The 25,992-nt window shown below is 39.8% G+C and overlaps 1 protein-coding gene across 1 annotated transcript in view; it reads left to right on the plus strand.

Annotated features, from left to right (window-relative positions):
- Window positions 1-25,992, plus strand: part of LRP2 (LDL receptor related protein 2) — a gene marked incomplete at its 5' end in the record, with an annotated part of 201,882 nt that overhangs the window by 119,008 nt on the left and 56,882 nt on the right. The window contains 14 exons of the mRNA XM_081095525.1: window positions 2,911-3,088; window positions 4,434-4,647; window positions 6,142-6,381; window positions 8,871-9,059; window positions 11,079-11,999; window positions 12,122-12,287; window positions 12,656-12,814; window positions 13,909-14,198; window positions 14,877-15,080; window positions 15,992-16,234; window positions 16,727-16,852; window positions 19,377-19,496; window positions 22,597-22,728; window positions 24,447-24,648. Of these exons, the coding sequence (XP_080951651.1) occupies window positions 2,911-3,088; window positions 4,434-4,647; window positions 6,142-6,381; window positions 8,871-9,059; window positions 11,079-11,999; window positions 12,122-12,287; window positions 12,656-12,814; window positions 13,909-14,198; window positions 14,877-15,080; window positions 15,992-16,234; window positions 16,727-16,852; window positions 19,377-19,496; window positions 22,597-22,728; window positions 24,447-24,648 (3,384 nt within the window). The remainder of the gene's footprint in view (window positions 1-2,910; window positions 3,089-4,433; window positions 4,648-6,141; window positions 6,382-8,870; window positions 9,060-11,078; window positions 12,000-12,121; window positions 12,288-12,655; window positions 12,815-13,908; window positions 14,199-14,876; window positions 15,081-15,991; window positions 16,235-16,726; window positions 16,853-19,376; window positions 19,497-22,596; window positions 22,729-24,446; window positions 24,649-25,992) is intronic.

The raw sequence follows: 25,992 nt of genomic DNA on the forward strand, positions 1-25,992 counted from the left end.
GCTGACTTGCCCTAGTTTTCAGTTATCCTTTCTAGACGAAGGACCACCTTAGATTTAAAGTTCTACTTTTGAAACTCGAACACATGTCTTTTTCATTCATCAAACATTTTTATTCATCAAACTCCCATTATTGGGTGGTCTGTTATGTAGGATCAGTTAACTATTGAAACAAACTCCAAAATGTATAATGGCTCAAAGAAAATAGAAGTTTATTTGTCTTTCATTTGGGCAGTGGAGTTTGGGTAGAAAGTGGGAGAAGCTCTATTCCAGTGGTTCTCAACCTTCCTAATGCCGCGACCCTTTAATACAGTTCCTCATGTTGTGGTGACCCCTAATTTCATTGTTACAAATTGAACATAATTAAAGCATAGTGATTAATCACAAAAACAATATGTAATTATATATGTGTTTTCCGATGGTCTTAGGTGACCCCTGTGAAAGGGTCGTTCGACCCTCAAAGGGGTCGCGACCCATAGGTTGAGAACCGCTGCCTTTACAGTCATTCAGGGACCCAGGCTGATCAGGTCTTCAGTTGGAGACTGTCAAGGTCATCCTGGGTGTTGAAATCTTTTTAGCAGTAAAAAGAAGAGCATTCAGGAATGTGCTGGGTAGTTTTTATGGGCCACACTACAAATAGTACATACTACTTCTGCTCACATTCCTTCTGCTAGAATTAAGTCATATGGCAACAGCCTACTGCAAAGAAGCCAGCTTTTTACCAATAAAGAAGAGGAAGACACTGATTTTGACAAGTGAAAGCAGTCTCTGCCAAGGTCAGGATTATATACAAAGATTATTAAAGACATAATCTATAACTTTAGTAACTTCAAGCATTTATAGCTTGGTAAATTGCATAAGTCCTGTGCTTAAATACCAATTACCCAGATGTATATATGATTAGGAACCATAAGAGAGACAAAAAAAAATTGGGATGAGAGTTCTGCAGAGAGAAATTTTCAGCTTGATGGAGGTGATTCTATTTGGACTGGCCTTAAAAGATACATAGAATTTCACCTGGTAGAGCTGGCTTTGAAGATATCTTCCATTCTATGAAGGAAGGAAAGTCAAGAGCAGGGGCAGAAAAGGGAGGCCATGTTGAGATTACTAAGAGAAGGCCAGTTGGATTGGGAGGCAATGATTTTGTCAGGGGAGTTGGGAGAAGAAACAGGATAGAAACTCATGGATATAATGTTTTGGATGTTCGGTAAAGAGAAAAATCTTCAGAAGGTTACAGCCAATGTTATTGAATTAGGTGCTGCAGAAAATGATTTCTGTGGATGATCACTAATCAAGGGTTGAGGCAATTATAGAGTTGCTGGTGACATGTGAGAGAGGATGTTCACTGGAAATATAAAGGAGCTAAACAACGAAAGAATGGTGAGGAAGTGCAACTACTCCTTTTAGGAGCTTGGTATTGAAAAGTTAGAAAAAAAAGAAAAATTAGAAAAAGATGAACAAGTGTAGGTCAAAATGTCACAGGAAAAAAAATTTAGAGTAGGGAAACATGAGCATATTTTTAAGAGCAGATGAAAAATCATTGATGAAATAATTGAGAGTGAAAATTACGGGCCAGGAATGACAGTAGAAATGACTTTGAATGAATTGATAAGGGGAAAATGATACAGTGAACTAGGGATGATTGTTCTCAGCTAAGATTAGGTAGCTTAAATTTTAGTGAACTCAGAATTCACAAGAGTTTTGTAACTTTGTTCAGCAAACTTTTGATAACCTGGAATGGGAGAAGAGAAAGGAAATAATGACAGGAATGCAGGTTTGGTGTTTAGCAAGGTAGGCACAATGGGAGATCAAGAGAATAAATAAGAATATTATTTAAATGGTTACAGATGAGGTTCAGGCATAGAAGGACTGGAGGTTTGGGAGCTCAAACAAGTGTTAAGGGCAAAGAAGCTTCAATGGGAGAAATAAAATAGGAGCAGGGATGAGATGGGAGAGTCAAAGCAGAGAATTTCAGAATTTGAGAAGTTAGAGGGCGACAAGTTTAGACTTGATGATGAGGTTCATGGGATGATTATGGATTGGCAGTGGAAGATGTATGCAAATAAAGGTGATTGGAATTAAGAAGGTTAAGGACTTGTGAGAAAAGAGTGAAGAGGATTGTCTATTGTGGCTATAGCAGAAGAGATAGAAAGAAATTGAAGCTTGGATTCAATTCTAGAAGTGTGTCTTCAGTGGAAACCAACCCTTCATATATTTTGATAAATTTTCATATATCATGGACTTGGCAATTCTCTGTGGTGATTGGGGTTCATGTGAATGTACTGAGTCTAGTTCATTGTGAAATGGAAAGGTAGGAAAAAGTTGTATATCCTGATATCAGCATGCCAATGGGATTCCATTCTCAGAAAAGTATTATTTTTTTCTTCTATTGTTTTGCATTTTTCATAAAAGGAATCAGATTAGATAAGAAAGTAGATGGCCTTGTGATAGATGGTGATTTGGAGAATTAAATAAGAAGCCTGAGAAGAGCAGGAAGGTACTCGACAACTTTCACATTAGCTTTGTCCTTCTCTGGGTACTGGGCAATATGCGATTCTTTGAAAGCGATTGCCTGTTGATGTAGGCTCCTTCTTAGTCATAAACCTTCCACCTACTTGACAAAGCTAAAGGATCACCCGCTAATGGTGAATGATATCCTCCTGGATAAGATACTATTTAAAATGGCCTCTGCCCCAATAATAGCTAGGAGATATATAGACATTGATTCTGGTTAAGTACTCCTCCACATTGTGTTTTTTTAAAAAAATATTGATGTATCAGACTTCCTCCATTGAATTATGTGCATCTTGAGGAAAAGAAATATACATTTTAATTTAAATATTTAAGATACAGATGCCATTCACTCTAAGCCACCTTCTATTTCATTAATGATGGTGTTTTTCATGGTTGTAGGAAACTGTACTGGTCAGACCAAGGAACTGACAGTGGAGTTCCTGCGAAGATTGCAAGTGCTCACATGGATGGCACATCTCCAAAGACCCTCTTCACTGGAGACCTGGAACACCTGGAGTTTCTCACTCTTGACATTGAGGATCAGAAACTCTACTGGGCGGTCACCAGCAGGGGAGTGGTATGAGCATCCTTTTAGTCTCTTGGTCTTCCTTGCTGAGCTTGTGAAGCTGATACTGATTGTTCTGAGTTGTCTGGAATGTGTGCAGTGATGAGAAAGCTCTTGTCACATGCTATGATTTCTGCATATAACTTAGCATGACCCCCACAGCACTCACCATGTCCATCCTTCCCATTTCTACTTCTGCTCTGCCCTTCTGAGTCTGTGAGCTTGTTAGTGGTGTGACTCTCCATCCTTTCTCCCAGGCTAGAACCTCCTATTTCTCCTTCACTCTAATAACCATGTTCATACTTAATCATTACAAATCCTTGTCGTCTGCCTCTTTTCTCAGGTCCAGCCTTTGTTCTGCCACCTCCCCGACTCTGAGCCACTTCTCTCTAACCTTGACTAGACCATGTCCCTCATTACCGGACCTGCTTTCATGATGGAGACATGTTGTCTTCATAAAACCACAACAAATAGGTTTGATAACTGCTCAGCCTAGAACGCTGGCCTAGAGGAGTAGCTCCAAACACTTCAGCTGAATTGGTCAGCTAATCTGCTCCAGATTACTTCTTCAGCAGATCCCCTCCAACCTTATTTCCTGTGCTCTAGCCTTCTGGAACTTCTGTCAGTTCTCAAGGCACAACCTGCTTTTGCAACTGCTGGGTTCCCGTGTTCAGTGAGGCAGTGGGCCAGACCTCGTTTGTCTCTCTTGTCAGTACTCAGTTCAGATCCTGGCACAGAGGAAGCACTTGAGACAAGTTTTTGGAATGAAATCAGACCAGCTATGTCTACAGTTTGTTGTTCTTCCAGAAGCAAACACTTGTTATTTATTTTCCAGAAGGAACTTCATTCTTGTGTGTTCTTTTTTAGTTTACCAAGTCATTTTGACTAAGGCTTGTTACCTGTCCTGCTCTACCAACACTACCCTTTGCCCCACCAGTCCTGCTATCTTCTATGACTGTACGGATCACGTTTCCTATCCCTATTGCAGAAATTGTTGATGATGTTAAATGCAGGGTCAGTCAACTCCTGTGCAATGGCCCACCGTTGGATTTATTTAAGGAGGCAGTGATTGTGTATCTTTGGCCAGAATATCACATTTAGGGATGAAGGAGGTTTGGTACCCATTTCTTCACCATGCCACCTGATAAAATTGATTGGCTTATTTGAACTCCAGCTTCATTATCAATGAAATGGGCACAGCGACATTTGCCTGACCAACTGTTTAGTATGGTTGTGGCTATCAAATCAGAAAATAGATATGAGAAATTTCTGTAAAGTACAGAGTCAGATATATTAGTTTTAAAAATTTCTCTCATTTTACTATGAATCAGTCAATAATGAAATTCTGATCTTTTAGATTGAAAGGGGAAACGTGGATGGCACCAATCGAATGGTCCTGGTAAACTATCTTTCCCACCCCTGGGGAATTGCTGTCTACGGTTCCTTCCTCTATTATACTGATGAGCATTATGAGGTCATTGAAAGAGTTGACAAGGCCACTGGGGCCAACAAAGTAGTCTTGCGAGATAATACTCCAAATCTGAGGGGACTTCGAGTTTACCACAGACGCAGTAAGTATTTGTCACTGAAACATACACATCCATGGATGTACAATGTATATTCACATGTACACACACAGACCAATGTACATGCCCATGCATGCAAATTGAAATTACCCCAAATATTTAAAAAATGATAACCATGTCTTAAGAATGGCTAAGTGTCTGAAACTAATCTGTCATCTGAAAGGCCAGATTGACTTCAGAGTGAGCTCATTCCCATTCTTCCCCCATCACTTTAAACTCCGTACTTTGCTTTTGCTTCACAGCACTCACTGACATATTGTCTATTGGTTCATTGCCTGAGTTTCTCATTAGAATATAACTTCCATAAGGACAGTCATTTTGTTTGTCTTGTTTCATGCCCTCTACCCAGTAACTAGAAGAGTTCTGGCATATTGCTCAGTATGTATTAATTGGATGACTGCTGGGAAAGTGTTAAAAGGATAGAATTTTTAATTTTAAAAGGAATACTTTTAGATGTTGCCTATTTTAACATAGTTTTTTTTTCCAGAAATAATCTAACTTTTGGTTTTCCCCTTTAAATTAGGTTCTAAAGATTATTTTTATAGTTTTGACATATTTTATAGCTTTTAGTCTCTGACCAAAGATTATCAAACAATTTGCTGTTTTATTACCTTGGTTGTCACTGGTATTATATTTATTGCATGTGGAAAAAAAACCTTTCAATACTCTTATGTAATACTAGAGACCTGGTGCATGAAATTCGTGCATGGTAGGGGGGAAGCTGGTCACTCAGCCCGGCCTCTGGTCCGAGGCCCCTCCCCTCCCACTGCACAGCTGGGGCCCCTCCCCACCCTCCACGTGGCTGGGGCATGGACACTGGGCTTGCGTTGCTGGGGCAATGCCAGCATCCTGCCCCTGCCACTATGGGTGCCACCATCTTTGTCGCGGAGTGACAGTTAATTTATATATTACTCTTTTATTAGATAGGATATTTTATAACAAATGCCTATGACATTGTTGATCATATAATTAAATGAATATAATTTTAAATGCTAGTACATTAGGCTAAGAGGGGGAAAAAAAGATTAGAATTTGTATACTGATCACCCTAATTCTTGCATGATTTGTGGAAGAAATGCAATTAATTGATGCTCCATTCTCTATTATATAATAACAACCATGGTCCTGTTTTCATACCTTTAGGTGTTAGTTGTATAATCTCTAGTTTTTTCTAGTATTGTTTTTAAGTTGTGAACTCAGATACCATATTTTTAAAAAATTGATCTTTATTGTTGAAAGTATTACAGATATCCCCTTTTTCCCCCATTAACCCCTTCCTCCCTGCTCCCACCCCCACCCCCAGGCCTTCACCACACTATTGTCTGTATCCATTGGGTAATATATATATTCTTTGGTTAATCTCTCCCCACCCCCCACATTTTGTTATTAATTTTTATAATGAATTATTTGGTGACCCAATTTTAAAAGTTTGAGATGGAGAGGCAAGTAGGTAGGGTCACTAATTTTTATTTCCTTTAGGCTCTGCTGGATCCTCAAATGGCTGTAGCAACAACGTGAATGCCTGTCAGCAGATGTGCCTGCCTGTACCGGGAGGACTCTTCTCGTGCGCCTGTGCCACTGGATTTAAACTCAATCCTGATCATCAGACCTGCTCTCCATATAGCTCTTTCATTGTTGTTTCAATGCTGTCTGCAATCAGAGGCTTTAGCTTGGACCTGTCAGATCATTCAGAAGCAATGGTACCAGTGGCAGGCCAAGGTATGCCGAGTACAGTATACGTAAGATTTGACTCCATTTGGTGCCATATGGAAATCTTTGGTGCTGCAAAGCATTTTTCCATGGGTTCAGCATATAATGAATCTTGTCTTTCTTTCCCTTTAAATAAACTGGCTCAGCCTCAAGTGGTTCTCAAATTTTAGTGTGATCAGAATTGGACGGCTGTTAAAATACAGACCTGGACCCTATCCACAGATTTTCTGATTTAGTAGTCAGGGATGGGGCTAGAGAATCTGCATTTCTAACAAGTTCCCAGGGCATGCTAATGTTACTGGTCCTTGGACCACAGTGAGAATGACAGTCCTAGAACAATAAAGAATGTAGCACAAGATTGCAAGAAGTACTACAGAGTTGGTGGTCAGAAGAACTGGACCCAATTCTGATGATTAATGGAGATTTAGGGTAGAAATTACACTATTATTTAGAATGATAATGAAATATCATTATCTATATATATTTGATGACTTGAAATAAATGAGCTGAAAGTGTTAGTCTCTACTTAATAACTATATTTTTGTAGCACTTTAGGCTTATATATGGTGAATGTATAAAATGATCACTTGCTTCCGAGGTGAGCCCAGGGGTTTCTAGATGTATGCTACCAAAAGAGGAACTAAGATTTTAGTAGCTTCAGAAGGAGTGTGTCACAGGCTAATGATAGAAATAAAAGGTAGAAAGGGAAGAAAAAGGGTGAAGGGAATGAACATTGGGAGAAATGGTCAGAAGAGATAGAAAAGCATATGACGAAGGTGTCTGGCACCACCCGTACTCCTGCTTGATGACATGTTCCCGACACATCTTTGTTTTCTCATGTTTAAAAAGTAATGAATCCATGTTACCATCTTGTAAAGATATTACAAAATCAATAATTTTTTTCTCCCAACCTTTCATTTTGAAAAATTTCAAGTGTAGAAAAGTTGAAAGTTACAGTTAAACATTCTTATGCTCTTACTTAGATTCAACAATTGTCACCACATTTGAGCTCTCAATTTGTGTGTGGTTGTGGGGCAAAGTAGGTTTACAGTTGTTCATATGGGAAGAATACAATAATTAATAAATAATGATGCAAGAATAAATTTGTTTCATGAACTCACAACTGTAAACCTACGTTTGCCCCACCCTGTACGGACATTGTCATCAATATTCATATTTATATTTCTGTAGTTTGCCTCAGAAAATTTTTTATAGCGGTTGTGTTGCAGCCAAGAGCTAATCAATATTCATGCATTATATTTGGAATGTCTCTTTAGTTTCTTTTGATTGGTAGTAGTTGCCCCTGATTTTTTTTTTAAGTGACAGACTGGTTGACTTTTAGAGGATTTGTCTCATTATTTCCTTCTGTTGTCACTTAACCTGTTAGTCAGTTTTACTTTGCATTTCCCATGAAATGAAAGTTAGGCCTAATTGTTTGATTAGATTGGATTTGAACACATTTGGCCAGAATACTTCATAGGTGATGCTATGTACTTGATATAGAATCTTATTAAGAAGAAAAGAAAAAGAAGAAAAATGTCAGCTTGTTCTTCTCTTAGTGATAGTTAAACTTGATCACTTGATTAAGGTAGTCACCATAAAATGCCTACCTTTTAAAGGTATATTTTTCCCTTTGTAATTTGTATGAAATTTTTTGGCATCACACTTTAGCAGTCTGTGAATATCTTGCTTCTCAAATGCCTGCTACCCATTGGTTTTAGCAGCCATTGATGATCCCTGTTTGAAATGATTACTTAATTAGGATTGCAAAATGGTGATTTTCTTATTCTAGCATTTCTTCTACATTTATAAGATAATATTCTAGGAGAGCTGTCCTATTTACCCCATTAGAATTTTAAAAAATTTATTATCACCGTGACTCAAACTTTTATTTTTTTAATGCAACGTGTTATAAATCATTTGACATAATTACTCTTCTGAGGCTCCAGTTGATCCATGTTGGCCAGGGAGAACCTCTTAAAGTGGCTTCCTGTATTCTTTTTCTATCTTTTTTTTTTCTTTAACATGTTTTTATTGATATCAGAGAGAGTAAGGGAGAGGGCGAGAGGGATAGAAACATCAATGATGAGAGAGAATCATTGATTGGCTGCCTCCTGCACGCCCCCCAGTGGGGATAGAGCCTGCAACCCGTGACCTTCTGGGCAGCCTGCCTGTGTTCTTTTGACATGGTGCCATTAGATTCTGAGTGCTTCCTTGCTTCTTAAGATGTTCCAGGTTCACCTCGTACCTTCCCACTCCAAAACTTTAATCAGCCATTTCTCCCAGGAGCCAGTGCTCCTTATTGTGAGAAATGTGAGAAACCAACATCTGGATGGTAGGTTTGCTTATTGCCACTGGGAATCAAATAGTTTTATTTTGTAATGGGGGGATAGTCAGAGCAGGGGATTGGGAATGAGGGTTTGAGGGGAAGGACAGACATTTAAAAGTTCTACTTTCAGCTAAGGCCTTGTTTAATGATCTTTTCTTAAACATTCCAGGACGAAATGCACTGCATGTGGATGTTGATGTATCTTCTGGCTTTATTTATTGGTGTGATTTTAGCATCTCTGAGAAATCTAATAATGCAATCCGTAGAATCAAACCCAATGGGTCTAGCTTTACAAACATCATTACACAAGGGATAGGAGAAAATGGAGTGCGGGGTATTGCCGTGGACTGGGTAGCAGGTAGGTAAGCTGCATACTGATTTTATTGAAAAACCTTTTTATATTTGTATCTCTATCGCCTTATTTTATTCTAGAAAGTTTAGCCTAACATTATACATGTACAGTTTTTCTGATATTAAAATATAATCTAAATTATGAAATGGCAAGTATTTATTTTATATCTCAGAAATTTTAATTGCCAAATTATTAATTGCTTCCTCTTGTCAATTTATAAAATTCTCTTGATTGGGTACTTTCTTTATTGTAGTTTTATTGAAATGCCTGACCCAATATTACATTAACTTAGTTGCTCTGTTTCATGAGCTTAACTTTGAAATACTACTAATTTTTAATGGTACACTGAGAATAAAATATGTTAAATGTGTTATAATTTTTAGACTATAATGCCATTCTATAAAAATAGGTATCACTGAGTGTTATCCAGCTTGGTAAGTAGACATCACATAGAAATATTAAAATATATTATAATAAAAGTCACAGGTACTATAATAAGAGTTTATTGCAAATTGTAAATATGGTAGTATGGTTAGATAAGGCTTTAATTGGGTTCCTAAGTCTCACTCTTGATTATGAATTTTCTATATTATTACTGCGTGTATAGTTAAAGCAGGGGTCAGTAGTCTATGGCCTGTGGGCCAAATGCAGCACACTGCCTATTGTAAGTTCAGTTTTACTGGAACACAGCTATGCCCATTCATTTATGTGTTGTTTATGGCAGCTTTCATGTCACAGTGGCAGAGTTGAGTGCTTGTGAAAGAACCATATACTTTGCAAAGCCAGAATTATTTACTATTAACAAGTCTTTATAGAAAATGTTTGCCAACCCTGGATTGGCGGATTGGAATATATTTGTAGTCCAATTAGAGAGAGAAAATGAAAAGAGTAAGATCATTAGCTGCATATTGGCCTGATTTCTCTAGAATAGGTTTGAGTCAGATATAGGAACAAAGTAGATGTGCCTTGGTAGATAGTTTAACAGACTTTCAACTACATGGAATCCATTAGGGATCACTTTCTATTATACTGTCCTAACATCATGGTCTTTTTATTTTTTATTATTGATTTCAGAGAGAGGAAGGGAGAGACAGAGGGATAGAAACATCAATGATGAGAGAGAACCATTGATTGGCTCCCTCCTGCAGACCCCACACTGGAGATCAGGCCTGCAACCAGGGCATGTGCCCTGACTGGGAATCGAACCGTGACTTCCTGGTTCATAGGTGAATGCTCAACCACTAAGCAACACCAGCCAGGCCATCGTGGTCCTTTTATCCTTGTATTTACATTGTTCTGTAATGCTCAAAGGCAAATGCACTTTTGTTTCGGTGGCTTAGAAGAAAATATCTATGCTAGTTAGAAAGACTAGGACGAGACCTCATGTTAATGCTAAGCATAAGGAGCATTGATAACATTGATCAGCAACCTGATGACTGTCCCTCTTTACTCCTTTTCATCATGTTGAAGTAGAAGGTTTACCATGATGATGTATATTTAGAGTCTTTGAAGATTCAGGTGTTAAATATTCAGGTAGGAAAGGAAGGACATTCTTGTAAATACACCTTTTTAAAAAAATTATTGATGAGAGAGAGAAATCTTGATTTGTTGGGCAACTTATTCATGCATTCATTGGTTGCTTCTTGTACATGCCCTAACTGGGGAATGAACACACAACCTTGGCATATCAGGATGAATGCTCTAACCAACTGAACTATCCAGCCAGGGCAAAAATGTATCTTACAGTAGAAAGTGGGTTCTGACATTTGCTGTGAATTCTAATGTGCTTTAGAAGCTGAAGATAGGCACATTCTCTTTATATTTGAAGAAGCAATCTCTTTAGATCCCGAGTAAATAATCATTTTTCTAAGTCTAAACTGAGACATTTATTATCTTGGAAAAGACAATATATACTGAGCCAAACTTCAGCCTTACATACTTTTGTTTTGAATTTGAAGAGGCATCCTCTTTTTTCTTCTTGGTTTTCCACTCATTAATATGTTCTTTCTTTTTTTTTTCCAACAGAAAATCTTTATTTCATAAATGCTTTTGAGTCTGAATCACTGATAGAAGTTCTGCGGATCAATACCACCTACCGCCGTGTTCTCCTTAGAGTCATAGTGGATATGCCCAGGGATATTGTTGTAGACCCCAAGAACAGATACCTCTTCTGGGCTGACTATGGACAAAACCCGAAGATTGAACGTGCTTTTCTTGACTGTACAAATCGGACAGTGCTTGTATCAGAGGGCATTGTCACGCCACGGGGCGTAGCAGTAGACCATAGCAATGGCTATATTTATTGGGTCGATGATACTTTAGATGTAATTTCAAGGATCGATATTGAGGGAAAGGAATTGAAAGTGATCCGTTATGGCAGTCGTTACCCAACTCCTTATGCCATCACTGTTTTTGGAAATTCTATCATATGGGTAGACAGAAACTTAAAAAAAATCTTCCAAGCTAGCAAGGAACCAGGGAACACAGAACCGCCAGCAGTGATAAGGGACAATATCGATTGGCTAAGAGATGTGACCGTCTTTGACCAGAGTGTCCAACCCCGGTCACCAACAGAGGTCAACAACAATCCTTGCTTGGAAAATAATGGTGGATGCCCGCATCTCTGCTTTGCTATGCCTGGCTTGCACACTCCAAACTGTAGCTGTGTTTTTGGAACCCTGGACCATGATGGGAAAAGCTGTGTCATTCCAAAAGAAAATTTCCTCATCTTTGCCTTGGAGAATTCCTTGGGAAGCTTACACTTGGATCCTGAAGATCACAGCCTGCCTTTCCAAGCAATAAGTGTGGGAGGACATGTCATGGCCCTGGACTACGACAGCATCGAAAACAGAATTTACTTTACACAAAATTTAGAAGCTAGCCATGGCCAGATTTCATATATAAACCTTAATTCAGGGATCCGTTCTCCCACTGTCGTTGTTTCAGGTAAGAGCACTCCAGTTGTAACCTACCTTGGACACAGTGAGAGCAATACACATGGATGACCCGGTGAATCTAAAATACATATTGAGACTCTAATGTATGTGTGTTTGTTGATGTATCTCCAGATATAGGGACTACTGATGGCATTGCTTTTGACTGGATCAATAGAAGAATTTATTACAGTGACTACACCAACCAGACAATTAACTCCATGGCTGAGGATGGTTCTCAGCGTGCTGTGATAGCCCATGTTACAAAACCAAGAGCAGTTGTGTTAGATCCTTGCGGAGGGTATGCCATCATCTTCTTTATTATATTTCTGTTTGCTTACTTCTGAAGGGAGAGAGGCCTGGCATTATTTTATGTTTATAGAGGGCCAACATTTTTTGGGCTTGTAACACTAGGTAACAAGGGTGAAAGAGCATGAGTGACTCTACCTGAGAAGGAGCTCATTCTGATGCTAGACATGTTGGCAGCATACTCCCAATGCTCTGACTCAGGACATCCCTTTTGGGCAAGTTGTGTGGGTGGGGATGGTGTAGGGTTACATTTGCCTTATTAATGTCAACTTGCAGTTGAAGATGGCTTACATTCTTTTTCAAGTAAAGATTATGAGGTTCCTTGTGATGAATTAATTATGACTCCCTTTGGATGACTAGGTATATCTACTGGAGTTCCTGGGGCACTAATGCCAAAATCGAGAGAGCCACAGTGGGAGGCAACTTTCGGGAACCCGTTGTGAACAGCAGCCTGGTCTGGCCCTGGGGGCTCACTGTGGACCATGAGGAAGACCTTCTCTACTGGGCAGATGCTAGTTTGTATGTGTCTTTAGTTATTCATGTAGGTGTGGATTCTTCTTCCCACTTACAATGGAATGCTTAATGGAATGAAAATATAAAATGCCAAGTAGACATAGCCAAAATGTAGAATCACAGTTTTAGGAACTATATTCTAGATTGGTGAATGTATCTGTGAAAATTGATCTATGTTATGAGATTGACTAATTATGAACTAAAAGGCATCTAAAGATGCATTACTAGATGAATTATGTAATCACTCAATTTATAATCTACTAGACCCATGTGATTACAATAAAATATGCATGACATTTAAATGCATACTAGTATGAATTTTTCTCTGGGCATTAGTGTTTAGTATCTTATAAAAATGTTTTCCTTTAGTCTTGACTTCAGTTATCTTCTCAAATAGGTTCTTTCATAATGTTTTCCTTAGATACTTTGTCAACTCTAATTTCATATGTAACTTCTCCAAGTATTCCTGAAATTACTCACATTCCCATAATCCTAATGGAATAGTTGAAGAGATGAGATGATTTTGTTTATTACGACTGGTATCTGCATCTCAGGAATCTTCATTTCTCTTGACTGTTTTCTTATGTTTTTGGCCCTGGGACACTGCCTACTTGACAACCCGATCTTCATTTTTTCTCATTTGAAACAAAATATTGATGTTTTGTGTCTAAATTTGGATTATTCCCGGTAACCACGTCAAGATACTCAGTAAATGACATATCAAAAAATTTATTTAGAGAGTTGGAAGGGAAATGTAATTAACATTTTATTGAGTGACTATTGAGTGCTAAACACTGAGTTCTATGTTTTACATATATTATTTCACAATATTCTCCTGTTATTAATGTTAGCCTGGTCCTTTTTATGGGATTACTTGTAGATTATATTTGGAAATTAATTATTTATACAGACCATTGTTTGATAAAGCAAATTAAGACCTCCCATTATCAGAAGATACGTTGCCTGTGGCATATGCTCTACTTGGAAAGAAAGTCAATGGTGTAAAGCAATGGTTAGGCCCGGGCATTGCACTGCCAATTGAGGAACTAACTCTTTCTGGATTCCAGCATTTTCTTTTTCTTTTTTAAACTTTGTTTTAGGCGCAAGATTGAACGCAGCACTCTAAAGGGCACAGAGCGTGAGGTCATTGTCATCACAATCTTGCGTCCTTTTGGCTTGACTATCAATGGCCAGTATATTTACTGGACTGACTGGTCCACAAGAAAAATTTACCGAGTTAACAAATATGATGGATCGGGCCAGACTGCAATGACCACGAGTTTTCCATTCCGGCTTATGAGTGTTCGTGTTGTTGTGAAGGATCACCCACAGCAGTGTAGCAATCCTTGCGACCAGTTTAACGGGGGCTGCAGCCATGTTTGTGCACCAGGTAAGGCATTGCTCATGAAGGTAGACTCGAGGAGAGTAATAATATTGGTGACAACTTAGGGAAAGCTGAAGGGATATTCAGCTCTAAAAGGAGAGTGAAATCCAAATTCTTGATTTCAGGGTAATTCAAAAAATAGATTTGGGGTTTGTATGTTGACAGGAAGACTGACAGTTTTTGTTTGTTTGTTTGTTGTTGTTTTCTATTTAATATGGAGTCTCCTTATGAAGGCATTTTTGACTCAAGCTTAATGGAGGTAGAAGTAAAGTTGGGGGTCTGGGATTTAATTCTTCCACTTAGGAGGTACTAGCTATAGTTTGCAATATTTCTGGTGATAATGTATGATGTGCTTCCTAGTGGGGTTTATAGAGAACAACAAATTCACAGGAAGATGTGCCTTTGGAGACCAATATTTTGAGATTTTCTGAGGAGGCAGAATCATTGCAATAGTTTCAGAAGTTTTTTAAAGATTAGGGTGAATTAGGCACATTTATTAATTGGTGGGTGCTCTTCTTGATAGAAAAATGACTCAGAATATCATTGAAAAGTTGATGGGAGCAGTTTCCGTGGCTTGTCTTATAGCACATTTAATATTGAAGCTGTTGCTAAGTGCTTTTCTGGAAGAGAAACTATGAATGTTTGTGACACAAATCTGCTTTTTCTGGGCCTACCTTTCTTCAGGTCCAAATGGTGCCGAGTGCCAGTGTCCACAGGAGGGCCGCTGGTATCTGGCCAACAACAATAAGCACTGCATTGTGGACAATGGTGTACGGTGTGTTGGTTCCAATTTCACCTGCCTCAATGGGCGCTGCATCACAGAGCAGTGGACATGTGACAACAGCAATGACTGTGGTGATGGCAGTGATGAGCTGGAAAGCGTGTGTGGTGAGTTGGGCCATTGGAGCTTTTGTTAGGAGCTAGCATTGTCTTTATGTCAAGTGTTTGTTGCTGTGTGTGAATAGGTTTGTAATTTGTGCCTCAGGCATCCTGTTAGAACTAAAAAGCATTTAACTCTGAGAATCCAGACTGCATTTCTGCTAAATCACATATAAGCTGATATATGTGCCATGGAATAGCTTAATTAGGAAGCCTCTTTGTAGTGATTCAGCAAAGGTGCTGAATTAAAAACCTGGCTATGCCATTTACACAATCTCAATAGCCTTGGGAAAATTGCTTAACCTCTCTGAGCCTCAGATATCTCATCTGTAAAATGGAGCTATTACTAGGGTTCTTGTGAGATGTAAGAGAAACAATATGAAAAAACACAACATGAGGCTTGATGCATGTTAAGTATGACTTAGCATGGAACTAAGGGCTCCAATAGGTGACTATTATCATTCTATTAATTTAAATAGCAGAAGGATGATTAATTCAATAATTATATGGAAATCACTCCCAATATTCATCTTCCATCTGAGTGGGGTAAGACATAGAACACTTTCTTAGGAAGTTTTGAGGTTAGTTACCTTTTTCTAGTACATTGTAGGAGCTAAGAGTTTTATTTTCCCCAAAGAAACTGTATTTACATGCTTTTTTTGTGCTTGAAATAACCTTTAAATTGAGATGATAGAGAAATGTAGTGATTTTGCCATTTGCTTAAAATACTTCATTTGTTAAAACCATACATCATATTTTGCTTAATCAAACTAATTAAGTGTTATCTCACTTTACATGCAGTCGTTTTTGCCTTGGAAGGTAATCTCTAAGTGTCTGTTCTATTTGATTGTATCTGTTGAGAAATTAGGATGATGTTTTAATCAAGAGGTTTTCTCAATGTTTTTTCCCCCTCCTCTTAGCTTTTCACACCTGCCATTCGACAGCCTTCACCTGTGACAATGGGAAATGTGTCCCATATCATTATCGCTGTGATCACTACAATGACTGTGGTGACAACAGTGATGAGGAAGGGTGCCTGTTCATTGCGTGTAATGCCACCACAGAATTTACTTGCAATAATAGAAGGTGCATACCTCTTCAGTTTGTCTGCAATGGTATAAACAACTGCCATGATAATGATACTTCAGATGAGAAAAATTGCCGTAAGTTCACCTTAAGTACTTCTTGTGCTTTGGGATCTGAAATCTTGGATCATGGGAGATGAAATTTCTATATGAAAACAAGGGCTTTCTTTAAAAAAAGCCCCACAAAGAACTAAGAACAATCTATTCTGGAAATCAAACCATCATTTCTTATCAACGTATAGCTTTTCATAGCTACATATTACTCCATTGTGTGGATATGCCATAATGTCTTTAACCAAGCACTGGGACTCTTGGTGGTGCTGTTAAATAATGAAATGATTACAAAGCAAGCCTCTCCTCTCCGTCTTGCAGTATCAGCTGGGAATATCTCTTTTTACACTAGAATCTGTGGTGTAACATAAGTATCACAGATCATGCCTCTGGAATAGCTTTGAAAAAGTCTCTCTTCTGGTGGTTTGAATACTGCAATAGATCCATTAACACGAACATTCTTTATGGTACACGTGTGGTGGATATGTTCCAAATGTGTATCTGGTTGTCTTTTTCAAGCCGATCGCACTTGCCAGCCTGGGTTCACAAAGTGTCACAGTACAAATATTTGTATTCCTCATCATTACTTGTGTGATGGAGACAATGACTGCGGAGATATGAGTGACGAAAACCCCACTTTTTGCGGTAATATAAGCCTGCTTCTCTTTCTGTGGTTCTGGGGATGCATGTCTTGAGCTAATACAAAGATACATGGCCTGGGCGCTTGGGCTCATTTCAATTTGTCATCTCTAATTGACATTGTAAGTAGATGCAGAAGGCAATTACTTCAGGATGTGATTGGAGGGGCCTAAGAAGCCCCTTCTCTCTGTTCCCTGGCTGAAGGCCCAGCTCCAAATATTTCCTCCAGAGACCTGCCCTGCTACGTAACCTTCCACAAATGCAAAGCTATTTCTCCCAGAGTTGAAAGCCTTTTGTCTGTAGGAACTCCAGGCAGAATTTACACATTAAGCCCTTACATTTACGCTTAATATGATTAAGATGACCATTAGTAACTGAAAGAATTTTTCTAATTTTAAATATGTTTAAATTTCAGAAACCCTTATTTTATATTTAGTAATTTAGTTCAATCAGACAATTTCTTGTATTTGTAGCTCAAATTAAAAGCCCTTTCTTAAGCCTGATAACTTTGAAACTATTAATGTAAATAGATACATGAGTTACGAATTCAGTAATTGTCATCAGGCCAGGCTACAGTTCAAGAGCAGGAGTCAGTTGTAGTAACAGCAACAAGAAGCAGTATTCAGGATGCAGCCATCAGATAGGGACATGCAGATTGGAGCTACTGCTGATTTTTGGGGGACCTCTGCTTACTTATCAGTATTTTTCCCCTGGTACATTATAAGATACTAGAGGCCCAGTGCACAAAAATTTGTGCGCTCCGGGGGAGTGGGGGGTTGTCCCTCAGCCCGGCCTGTGCCCTCTCACAGTCTGGGACCCCTTAGGGGATGTCTACCTGCTGGCTTAGGCCTGCTCCCTGGGGGGATCGGGCCTAAGCTGGCAGTCAGACATCCCTCTGGCAGCCCGGGAGCCCTTGGGGGATGTCCACTTGCCAGCTGGGAGCAGGCTTAAGCTGTAGTCGGACATCCTTAGTGCTGCTGAGGAGGTGGGAGAAGCTCTCACCACCACCGATGTGCTGGCAGCCATCAGCCTGGCTTGTGGCTGAGCAGAGCTCCCCCTGTGGGAGCGCACTGACCTCCAGGGGGCATCTTCTGCATTGAGCGTCTGCCCCTGGTGGTCAGTGTGTGTCATAGTGACCAGTCATTCCCAGTCATTCTGCTGTTAGGGTCAATTTGCATATTACCCTTTTATTATATAGGATAGAGGCCTGTGCACAGGTGGGGGCTGGCTGGTTTGCCCTGAAGGGTGTCCTGGATCAGGTTGGGGGTCCCACTGGGGTGCCTGGCCGGCCTGGGTGAGGGGCTGATGGCTGTTTGCAGGCTGGTCAAGCCCCCTAGTGGGGACGCTCACCCCATGGGGATGTGGCCAGCCTGGGTGAGGGGCTGAGGGCTGTTTTCAGGCTGGCCACACTTCCTTCAGGGTGGGGGTCCCTACTGGGATGCCTGGCCAGTCTGGGTGAGGGGCTGAGGGCCGTTTGCAGGCTGGCCACAGCCCCTTCAGGGTGGGGGTCCATACTGGGGGGCCTGGCCAGCCTGGGTGAGGGACTGAGGGCCATTTTCAGGCTGGCCACAGCCCCTTCAGGGTGTGTGTGGGGGGTTCCCACTGGGGTCCCTGGCCAGCCTGGGTGAGGGGCTGAGGGCTGTTTTCAGGCTGGCCACGCTGCGGGCTGAAAGCAGATATCTGGGATTTATTTATCTTCTATAATTGAAACTTTGTAGCCTTGAGCGGAGCTGGGGCTGTCCAGGGCAGGCGGGAAGCTTGGCTTCCTCCATCGCTGGGGCAACTGAAGCCTCCTGCACGCTCCAGCTCCGTGGCTGCCGCCATCTTTGTGACGGCGTGATGGTTAATTTGCATATTACTCTTTTATTAGATAGGATAATGGGCCAAAGCAAGGAAGCTTGTAGATCAGAAGAATAAGACTTGATTCTGGTTTATACCCACATAACAATCTAGAAAATACATTTGACCAGAGCTACCTATGGTTAGTTGAGAAAAAAACCAACATTCAAACATAGGTAGAATCATTTTACTCAGATAAAAGCCCCATATACCAAGATGAATAAGAGCAGAACTTTTCTACCTCTCTAGAATGATGGTTTAACATGGCTAATGGTTGTGTATGGGTGAGCTCAGGTATGGTTATATTGCTGTTTTTGCTTTTAATTATTATTTCAATAGAATTTAACTTTATATTATCACAGAAAGCATAGAAACAAGTCTTTTCTTACATAATTTGTGATTTCATGTATCAAAGGGATAGTTATTTGGTATTTCTAACAAATATAATTTATTTGGGGATTTATGGAATCCAGGAAAAATATTCCAGAACATTGGGCAGTATGTTTGCCTTCTCTCTCCCCAACCCTCCATCCCCATGGAAAGTGCATATACAAAATCCCATTTCCTAGGCCTCAGTCTCCTTTCTTGGCAACTATTTATTCAGTTGAGACATATAGGCAGATTGTTAAGATTGCTGAGAAGAAGCTGGTGTTTTGCTCATGGGTTTTATCTTCTTTCTCTTCTCCTACAGCCAGTCACTCGTGTAGCAGCAGTGAGTTCCACTGCACATCTGGACCCTGTATTCCTCACCATTGGTATTGTGATCAAGAAAGAGATTGTCTTGATGGCTCTGATGAACCTGCCACTTGTGGTAAGAGAGTAGGCAAGCACGAAAAGCATGACGATGCAGCTAGAGAAACTCTTCCAAGTACTTTAAACACAAATGACAGTTGTGGCTGCTTAATGTTCCCACGTCCTGCTCCTGCTCTCAGCTGAGATGCCGCAATCACTCAGCAAACATTCATTAAAAATGTGTTAGTGCAGTGCATGGTGTGGGCTGCTGATCAGGATATGGGGGCTGCTGCTTGACAATGATGAAATAAGATTATGTTGGTGATGCACCTAATATGGTGCCTGGCTTGGAGAGCTTATTAATCTTAATTGACTCTGGATTGGGATTTCTGAATTTGGTTGCGTTTTGACCCATATGACTGTGGGAGGATACAAAAGTGATTGGAATCATCACATACATGGGCAAGGGGAATATTATGGTCACATATCCTCTTCTTCTTCTGCCCATGTACCAGCTTATGATAAGGTCTCATAGCCATCTGAGCTTTCCAAGAAGTTCCAGGGACACTTTTTGTTTTCCTAGACCCTTTTGTGCTTGTTTACTGCGTGGAGGCTGCTATTTACTTTTGCAAATTCCAATCTATATTTCTGTACATTTTTAAAAACATAATTGTAAAATTATGTTTTAGATTCAATATTTTACATTGATTCAATATTTTACATTGATTTTTTAAAATCTGTCAGATCATATTTTTAAATAGCAGTCAGAAAACTATGCCCACAGGCCAACCTCCTGTCTTTATAGGAAAAGTTGTATTAGAGTGTGGTCACATATTGTCTATGACTTCGTTTGTGCTACAGTGGAGTGTCAAGTAGGTGAGACACAGACCATGTGGCCTGTAAGCCTAGAGCATTTACTGGCTGGTTAAGAGAAAGTCTGTGACCCTTGTTATGTTGTCTTTATGCTCTTTTTTAATGGCCCTATAATATCCCCCTGGTTATCACTGAGTTAATCGCCTCTATTTTAAGCATTTAGATTTCTTACATGTTTCCTCTATTATAAATATCACTGAAAGCTGTAGCCAGTTTGGCTCAGTGACAGAACATCAGCCTGTGGACTGAAGGGTCCCAGGTTCGATTCCTGTCAAGGGCACATGCCCACGTTGTGGGCTCCACCCTCAGTGGGAGGTGTGCAGGAGGTAGCTGATCAATGATTCTCATCACTGGTGTTTCTCTCTCTCTCCTTTTCTTTCTGAAATCAATAAAAATATGTTTTAAAAAACACCACAGCAGTAGATACCATTCTATATAAAACTTTTATTTTGTGGATATTTTCTTAGGACCATTCACATAATTTTGTAGCTGAATTGAGAGGATTTTCTATTCCTATATTTTCTCTCAGGTTTAAATTCTGTGGCTGATAGTTGGAGAGTGATTATTTGAAATTCTCTGCCAAGTTCTTTTTCCCAACACTGAAAGTCTTGTAGGAAACAAAGGGCACAGAGTGTTTTGAGGATCCATAAATAAAATAATGGAGTTCCATATTTATGGAAACCAAAGTCATAGGAATAGTTTGTACCAACTGCCTGACATTTAAATGAATACATTCTCATATCATTCAGTGGTGTTATTTTAAAGAAATAATAATATGTGTGTGTATATATATATATATATATATATATATATATAAAGTAAAATTCACATGTCTTCACCCTTCTTCAATACTCTTCCTCTCCAGAGATAATCACTATTAAGGGTGGGTGTCATCTTACATTTACCCACACATCCTGAGAGATAGTTATAAAAACACAATGGGCCCTAACCGGTTTGGCTCAGTGGATAGAGTGACGGCCTGTGGACTGAAGGGTTCCAGATTTGATTCCGGTCAAGGGCATGTACCTTGGTTGCAGGCACATCCCCAGTAGGGGGCGTGCAAGAGGCAGCTGATCAATGTTTCTCTCTCATCGATGTTTCTAACTCTCTATCCTTCTCCCTTCCTCCCTGTAAAAAATCAATAAAATATATATTTTTAAAAAAACACACAAATGGGATCTTACTATATACATTTTTCTGCAATTTGCCCTACTTTATTTATTTATTTATTTATTTATTTATTTATTTATTTATTAGCTTAGCAACATCTTGTCACAATGTTAGCACATATAAACTTACCTCATTTCTTTGCACTGTTGAGTATTACTCTCAAGTATGGATGTTCCATGTGTCTTTTATCTCTTTCCTAGCTGATGGACATTTAGGTAGTTTTCATTGGTTTTATTTTGAAAAATAATGCTGGAATGCATATTGTGGGAGAGAAAGAAAATTTTCTCTACCCTTATAAGTTCTTTTGGCTGGTCTAATAAATTTACATGGCATAGATTATTAACAGGAAATAACCAGATTTAATTGCATACCTATGTATGGGAACCCCATATACTCGAGAGAGTTTTAGAGACAGAAAGTGAAAATGAGGTATATATGGTATTCTGAGCTAAGGATAAGAGGGAAAGGTTCTTGGAACTTCAGAGGGTAGGAAAGTCATTCAGAAAATGATAAAAAGAGTATTTATGCAGTAATCAGAAGTTTGCTCTGACTTATGGATAGGTCTTTAATGTTATTTCTGGTGATAACTGTTATTATGGCCAAGGGCCCCCCCAATTTAAGTTATTTAAAGGAGAAGTAAAAGGTTTTTCCTGAGTTCCTAGGGTCTCAGTTGCCTTCAGCTTAAAATAACCCACATGCCAAAGAAGCACATCTCAGAGAGGCCTGTTCTGAACCCCTTCGTCATCCTTTTAGAAACCTCTTTGCGCGAATGTGGGAAGATTCTTATGGGCTAGCTTTCTAGATGTGGTATTGCTGTGTCAAAGGAGATGTCTCTTCAAAAGACTGTATCAATTTACACTCCTTTTTACCAGCTTATAAAAGGTCCTATTTCTTCTTACTGTTATCTCTGTGCTGTATTTTAAATAAAATAAAATTTTCTTTTGCCCTAGGCTAATTTTGTGGGGTTCCTGGTTTATGAGTCTATGATAACTTGGTTAGTTAAGTAGGAACATGTGGGCATATGATTAAAGAATTTGAATCAGTGTTCTAAACCCATGCTATAGCAGCCTTCTTTCATGGTTACTGGACTGCAGATTGTTCTTTTCACCGAGGGTGCTTTTTATTTTTGTCTGTAGTGTACCCTGAGTCAACATGCTTGAGTGATGAGTTCAAGTGTGACAGTGGGAGGTGCATCCAAACAGAATGGATCTGTGATGGTGATAATGACTGTGGGGACATGAGCGATGAGGATGAAAGACACCACTGTGGTAAGTGCAACCAATGAGTACAACTCTTTGATATCATGTACTTAAGTGCTTTTAAAAGATGAAAAATAATTTTAAATTTTATTTTCTTACTCTTCCATTTAGCTGAGGGACATAATGTCCTGCATTTCTAGAACAGATTAGGAGAATTCTGTTTACCACACTTAAAATTAATAGCAGCTTTTACAGTGTAGCAATTAATGATGCCTCCAGTTTAATTTATTTCCTTAGAGCAGTGATTTTCAACCTTTCATCTCATGGCATACCTAAACTACTAAAATTCAACTGACCTGACAAAAAAGTAGGCCTAATTTTGATTCATTCACCCTGGATGGCTATTGTTGTATTGGCTCTTTAAAAAATATGGCCATTTTAAAATTTGACCATCTAAGGGAAAAGAGGTCAGTGCCCCTGACCAAATAGCCAGGTATTGTGTATTTTAAAATTTTTTCAGCACACCAGTGTGCCATGGTACACCAGTTGAAAATAGCTGCCTTAGAGCTGTTATTTGGAGAAGGGCTATTGAACAGACTATGGAACACCATTTTTCATTACCAATAGAGCATGACTAACTCTTAGCTAAGGTGTCTTTCTATGGTAGAACAATGGCTCTCTGATGTTTACATTTGATCATAACTTCATGTCAGTGACTTTGGTGGTCCATAGCTCCACAAACACTCCATTCACTGAAATGGGTGTTTGGAGCTGCACAAACATGGATTACAACATGTGCTTTTCTCCCAACTCCCTTCACCAAGACCCCCTTACTTTTGTCTCCCATTCCCCCACAATAAGACTAAGTAAAACAGCTGTTCTTTTATATGGAGGCATTAATGACTATATAATTCACCTCACCTCTTTCCTAACAGGGTCATGGTTTCTGATGCTCTTGTCCTCCTATATACTCTAATTCTACTTCAAGTGGTAGCTATAATGTAGTTTAGAAAGCACTACATTTGGAGAAAAAAAGATCTAGATAGGTTTGAAGCCCCAGCTAGCCCTTTGGAAAGTTCTATGGCTTTGAGCCATCTAGTTAACCATCTTGAGTTTCAATTTTCTCATCTGTAGAATTCACATAAAAATGCTTATCTCACATTGTGTTTGTGTGGTTACGCTTTGTAAACTAAAAATGTTACCAAATGTAAGGCATTGTTTTGGTATCCACTTAACAAAATGGGAGTCTTTTTCTGTAGCCCTAAGGGAAAAATATGATGTTAATTTTATGGAAAACTGAGATTTTTATTATGTTTATTTCTTCTGGAAAAAAAAAATCCAAGGTCCAAAACAATTAAAATGGAATTTTGGAGGTATTTTTATTATGATTTGTTGGCCTTTTTATCATGATTTGTTGGCCTTTTTTCTCCTAATTTCCTTTCATCCCTTAGACCCGTGGTTGGCAAACCGCGGCTCGCGAGCCACATGCGGCTCTTTGGCCCCTTGAGTGTGGTTCTTCCACAAAATACCACGTGCGGGCGCACACATACAGTGCAATTGAAACTTCGTGGCCCATGCGCAGAAGTCGGTATTTTGTGGAAGAGCCACACTCAAGGGGCCAAAGAGCTGCATGTGGCTCGTGAGCCGTGGTTTGCTGAGCCGCAGTTTGCCGACCACTGCCTTAGACTATTAAGTAACATAAAATAAGAGAAATAATGTTTTGGAGAGGATTTGTCTGCTAGAATGAGCTCTCATGTAGTTTCTGATCTGTGTGTGCTTTGTTTCAGAGAGACACAGATGCTCAGGCTCTGAGTTTCTCTGTGTAAACAACGTGCCTCCATCCAGGAGGTGCATTCCCCAGTCTTGGGTGTGTGATGGTGACGCAGACTGTACTGATGGCTATGATGAGCGGCAGAACTGCACCCGGGGGTCTTGCTCTGGAAACGATTTCATCTGTAATGATGGACAGTGTATCCCTGACTCCTACAGGTGAATTGGGGATTAAAAATTTCCCCAGAAACCTAAAACATCCATGGGGCTAGAGCTGACTTATCCATTAGGCATGGTGGCTTCAGTGGTCTATGAAAATGTTTAGATTTCTTTTAAAACCAGGAGGAAAAACAGAGACATTTTAAATCAAGGAAAGAATTTTAATCCTATATAATAAAGAGGTAATATGCAAATTGACCATCATGCCCATCCACAAGATGGCCGCCCCATGTGGTAACAAGATGGCCGTCACAAGATGGCTGGCGGGGGGGGGGGGCAGTTGTGGGTGATCAGGCCAGCAGGGGAGGGCAGTTAGGGGCGACTGGGCTGGCAGGGGAGGGCAGTTGGGGACAACTGGGCCAGCAGGAGAGGGCAGTTGGGGGGGACCGGGCCTCCAGGGTATGGCAGTTAGGGGTGACCAGGCTGGCAGGCAGAAGTGGTTAGGGGTAATCAGGCAGGTGAGTGGTTGGGAACCAGCAGTCCCGGATTATGAGAAGGATGTTGGACTGCCTGTAGGATCGGGCCTAAACCGGTAGTCGGACATCCCCTGAGGGGTCCCAGATTGGAGAGGGTGCAGGCTGGACTGAGGGACACCCCCCCACCCCCCAGTGCATAAATTTTATGCACCAGTCCTCGAATATATAATATTAATATACATATCTGCCTTTATACCAATGTTATTATTAAATATAACTTTAACTATTTTATGAAGGAAAGGGCTCATGGAAATGCAAGTGCTTAGGGCTCATGAAGGACATCATGTGACCTTGCACAGGGGCCTGGGATATGAATGAAGTAGACTTGATATAAGAAAACTTTTTCCTTAAAGCAGATGACCCTCTGATTTTCCATTGGGAATAGAGGCATGGGGGTAAGAAATGCTTCACTTTCTTCTTTGCTATGAGAAAAATGAGTTGCAAGTAGGATGATAAATGGAGCTTGGCCCTTGGGCTCAGAGTAGGGGAGACAACAGGAAGAGACAGATGAGGTGAACGAGAGCATATGCTCCAGCACTCAGCATTGTGCAGAAGCGGCAGGAGAGCCAGGCCTCCTATGCTCTCTCTCTCTCTCTCTCTTTTTTTTAAGAGAAGTCAGAAATCTGGATTTTCATATGAAATATTCAGATTTTTCAATGCTGGAAACAAGTTTTAAATTTATAACACTGTGTAAATCAGACTCAGCTCACAGCCTTCAGTTTGGGGGAACTTGTCCTATAATATTATGGTGTTTGATTTCTCATTATTTTCTCCAAAATGAGCAATTCAAAAAGTTTCTATTTTTTTTTTTTAGTGTCCTAAGATCTCATTATCCTCACTTAGCAACTTTTTAGATAGGGAAATAGAG

Source organism: Myotis nattereri (genome assembly GCF_964212035.1).
Source record: "Myotis nattereri genome assembly, chromosome: 7".
NCBI lineage: Eukaryota > Metazoa > Chordata > Mammalia > Chiroptera > Vespertilionidae > Myotis > Myotis nattereri.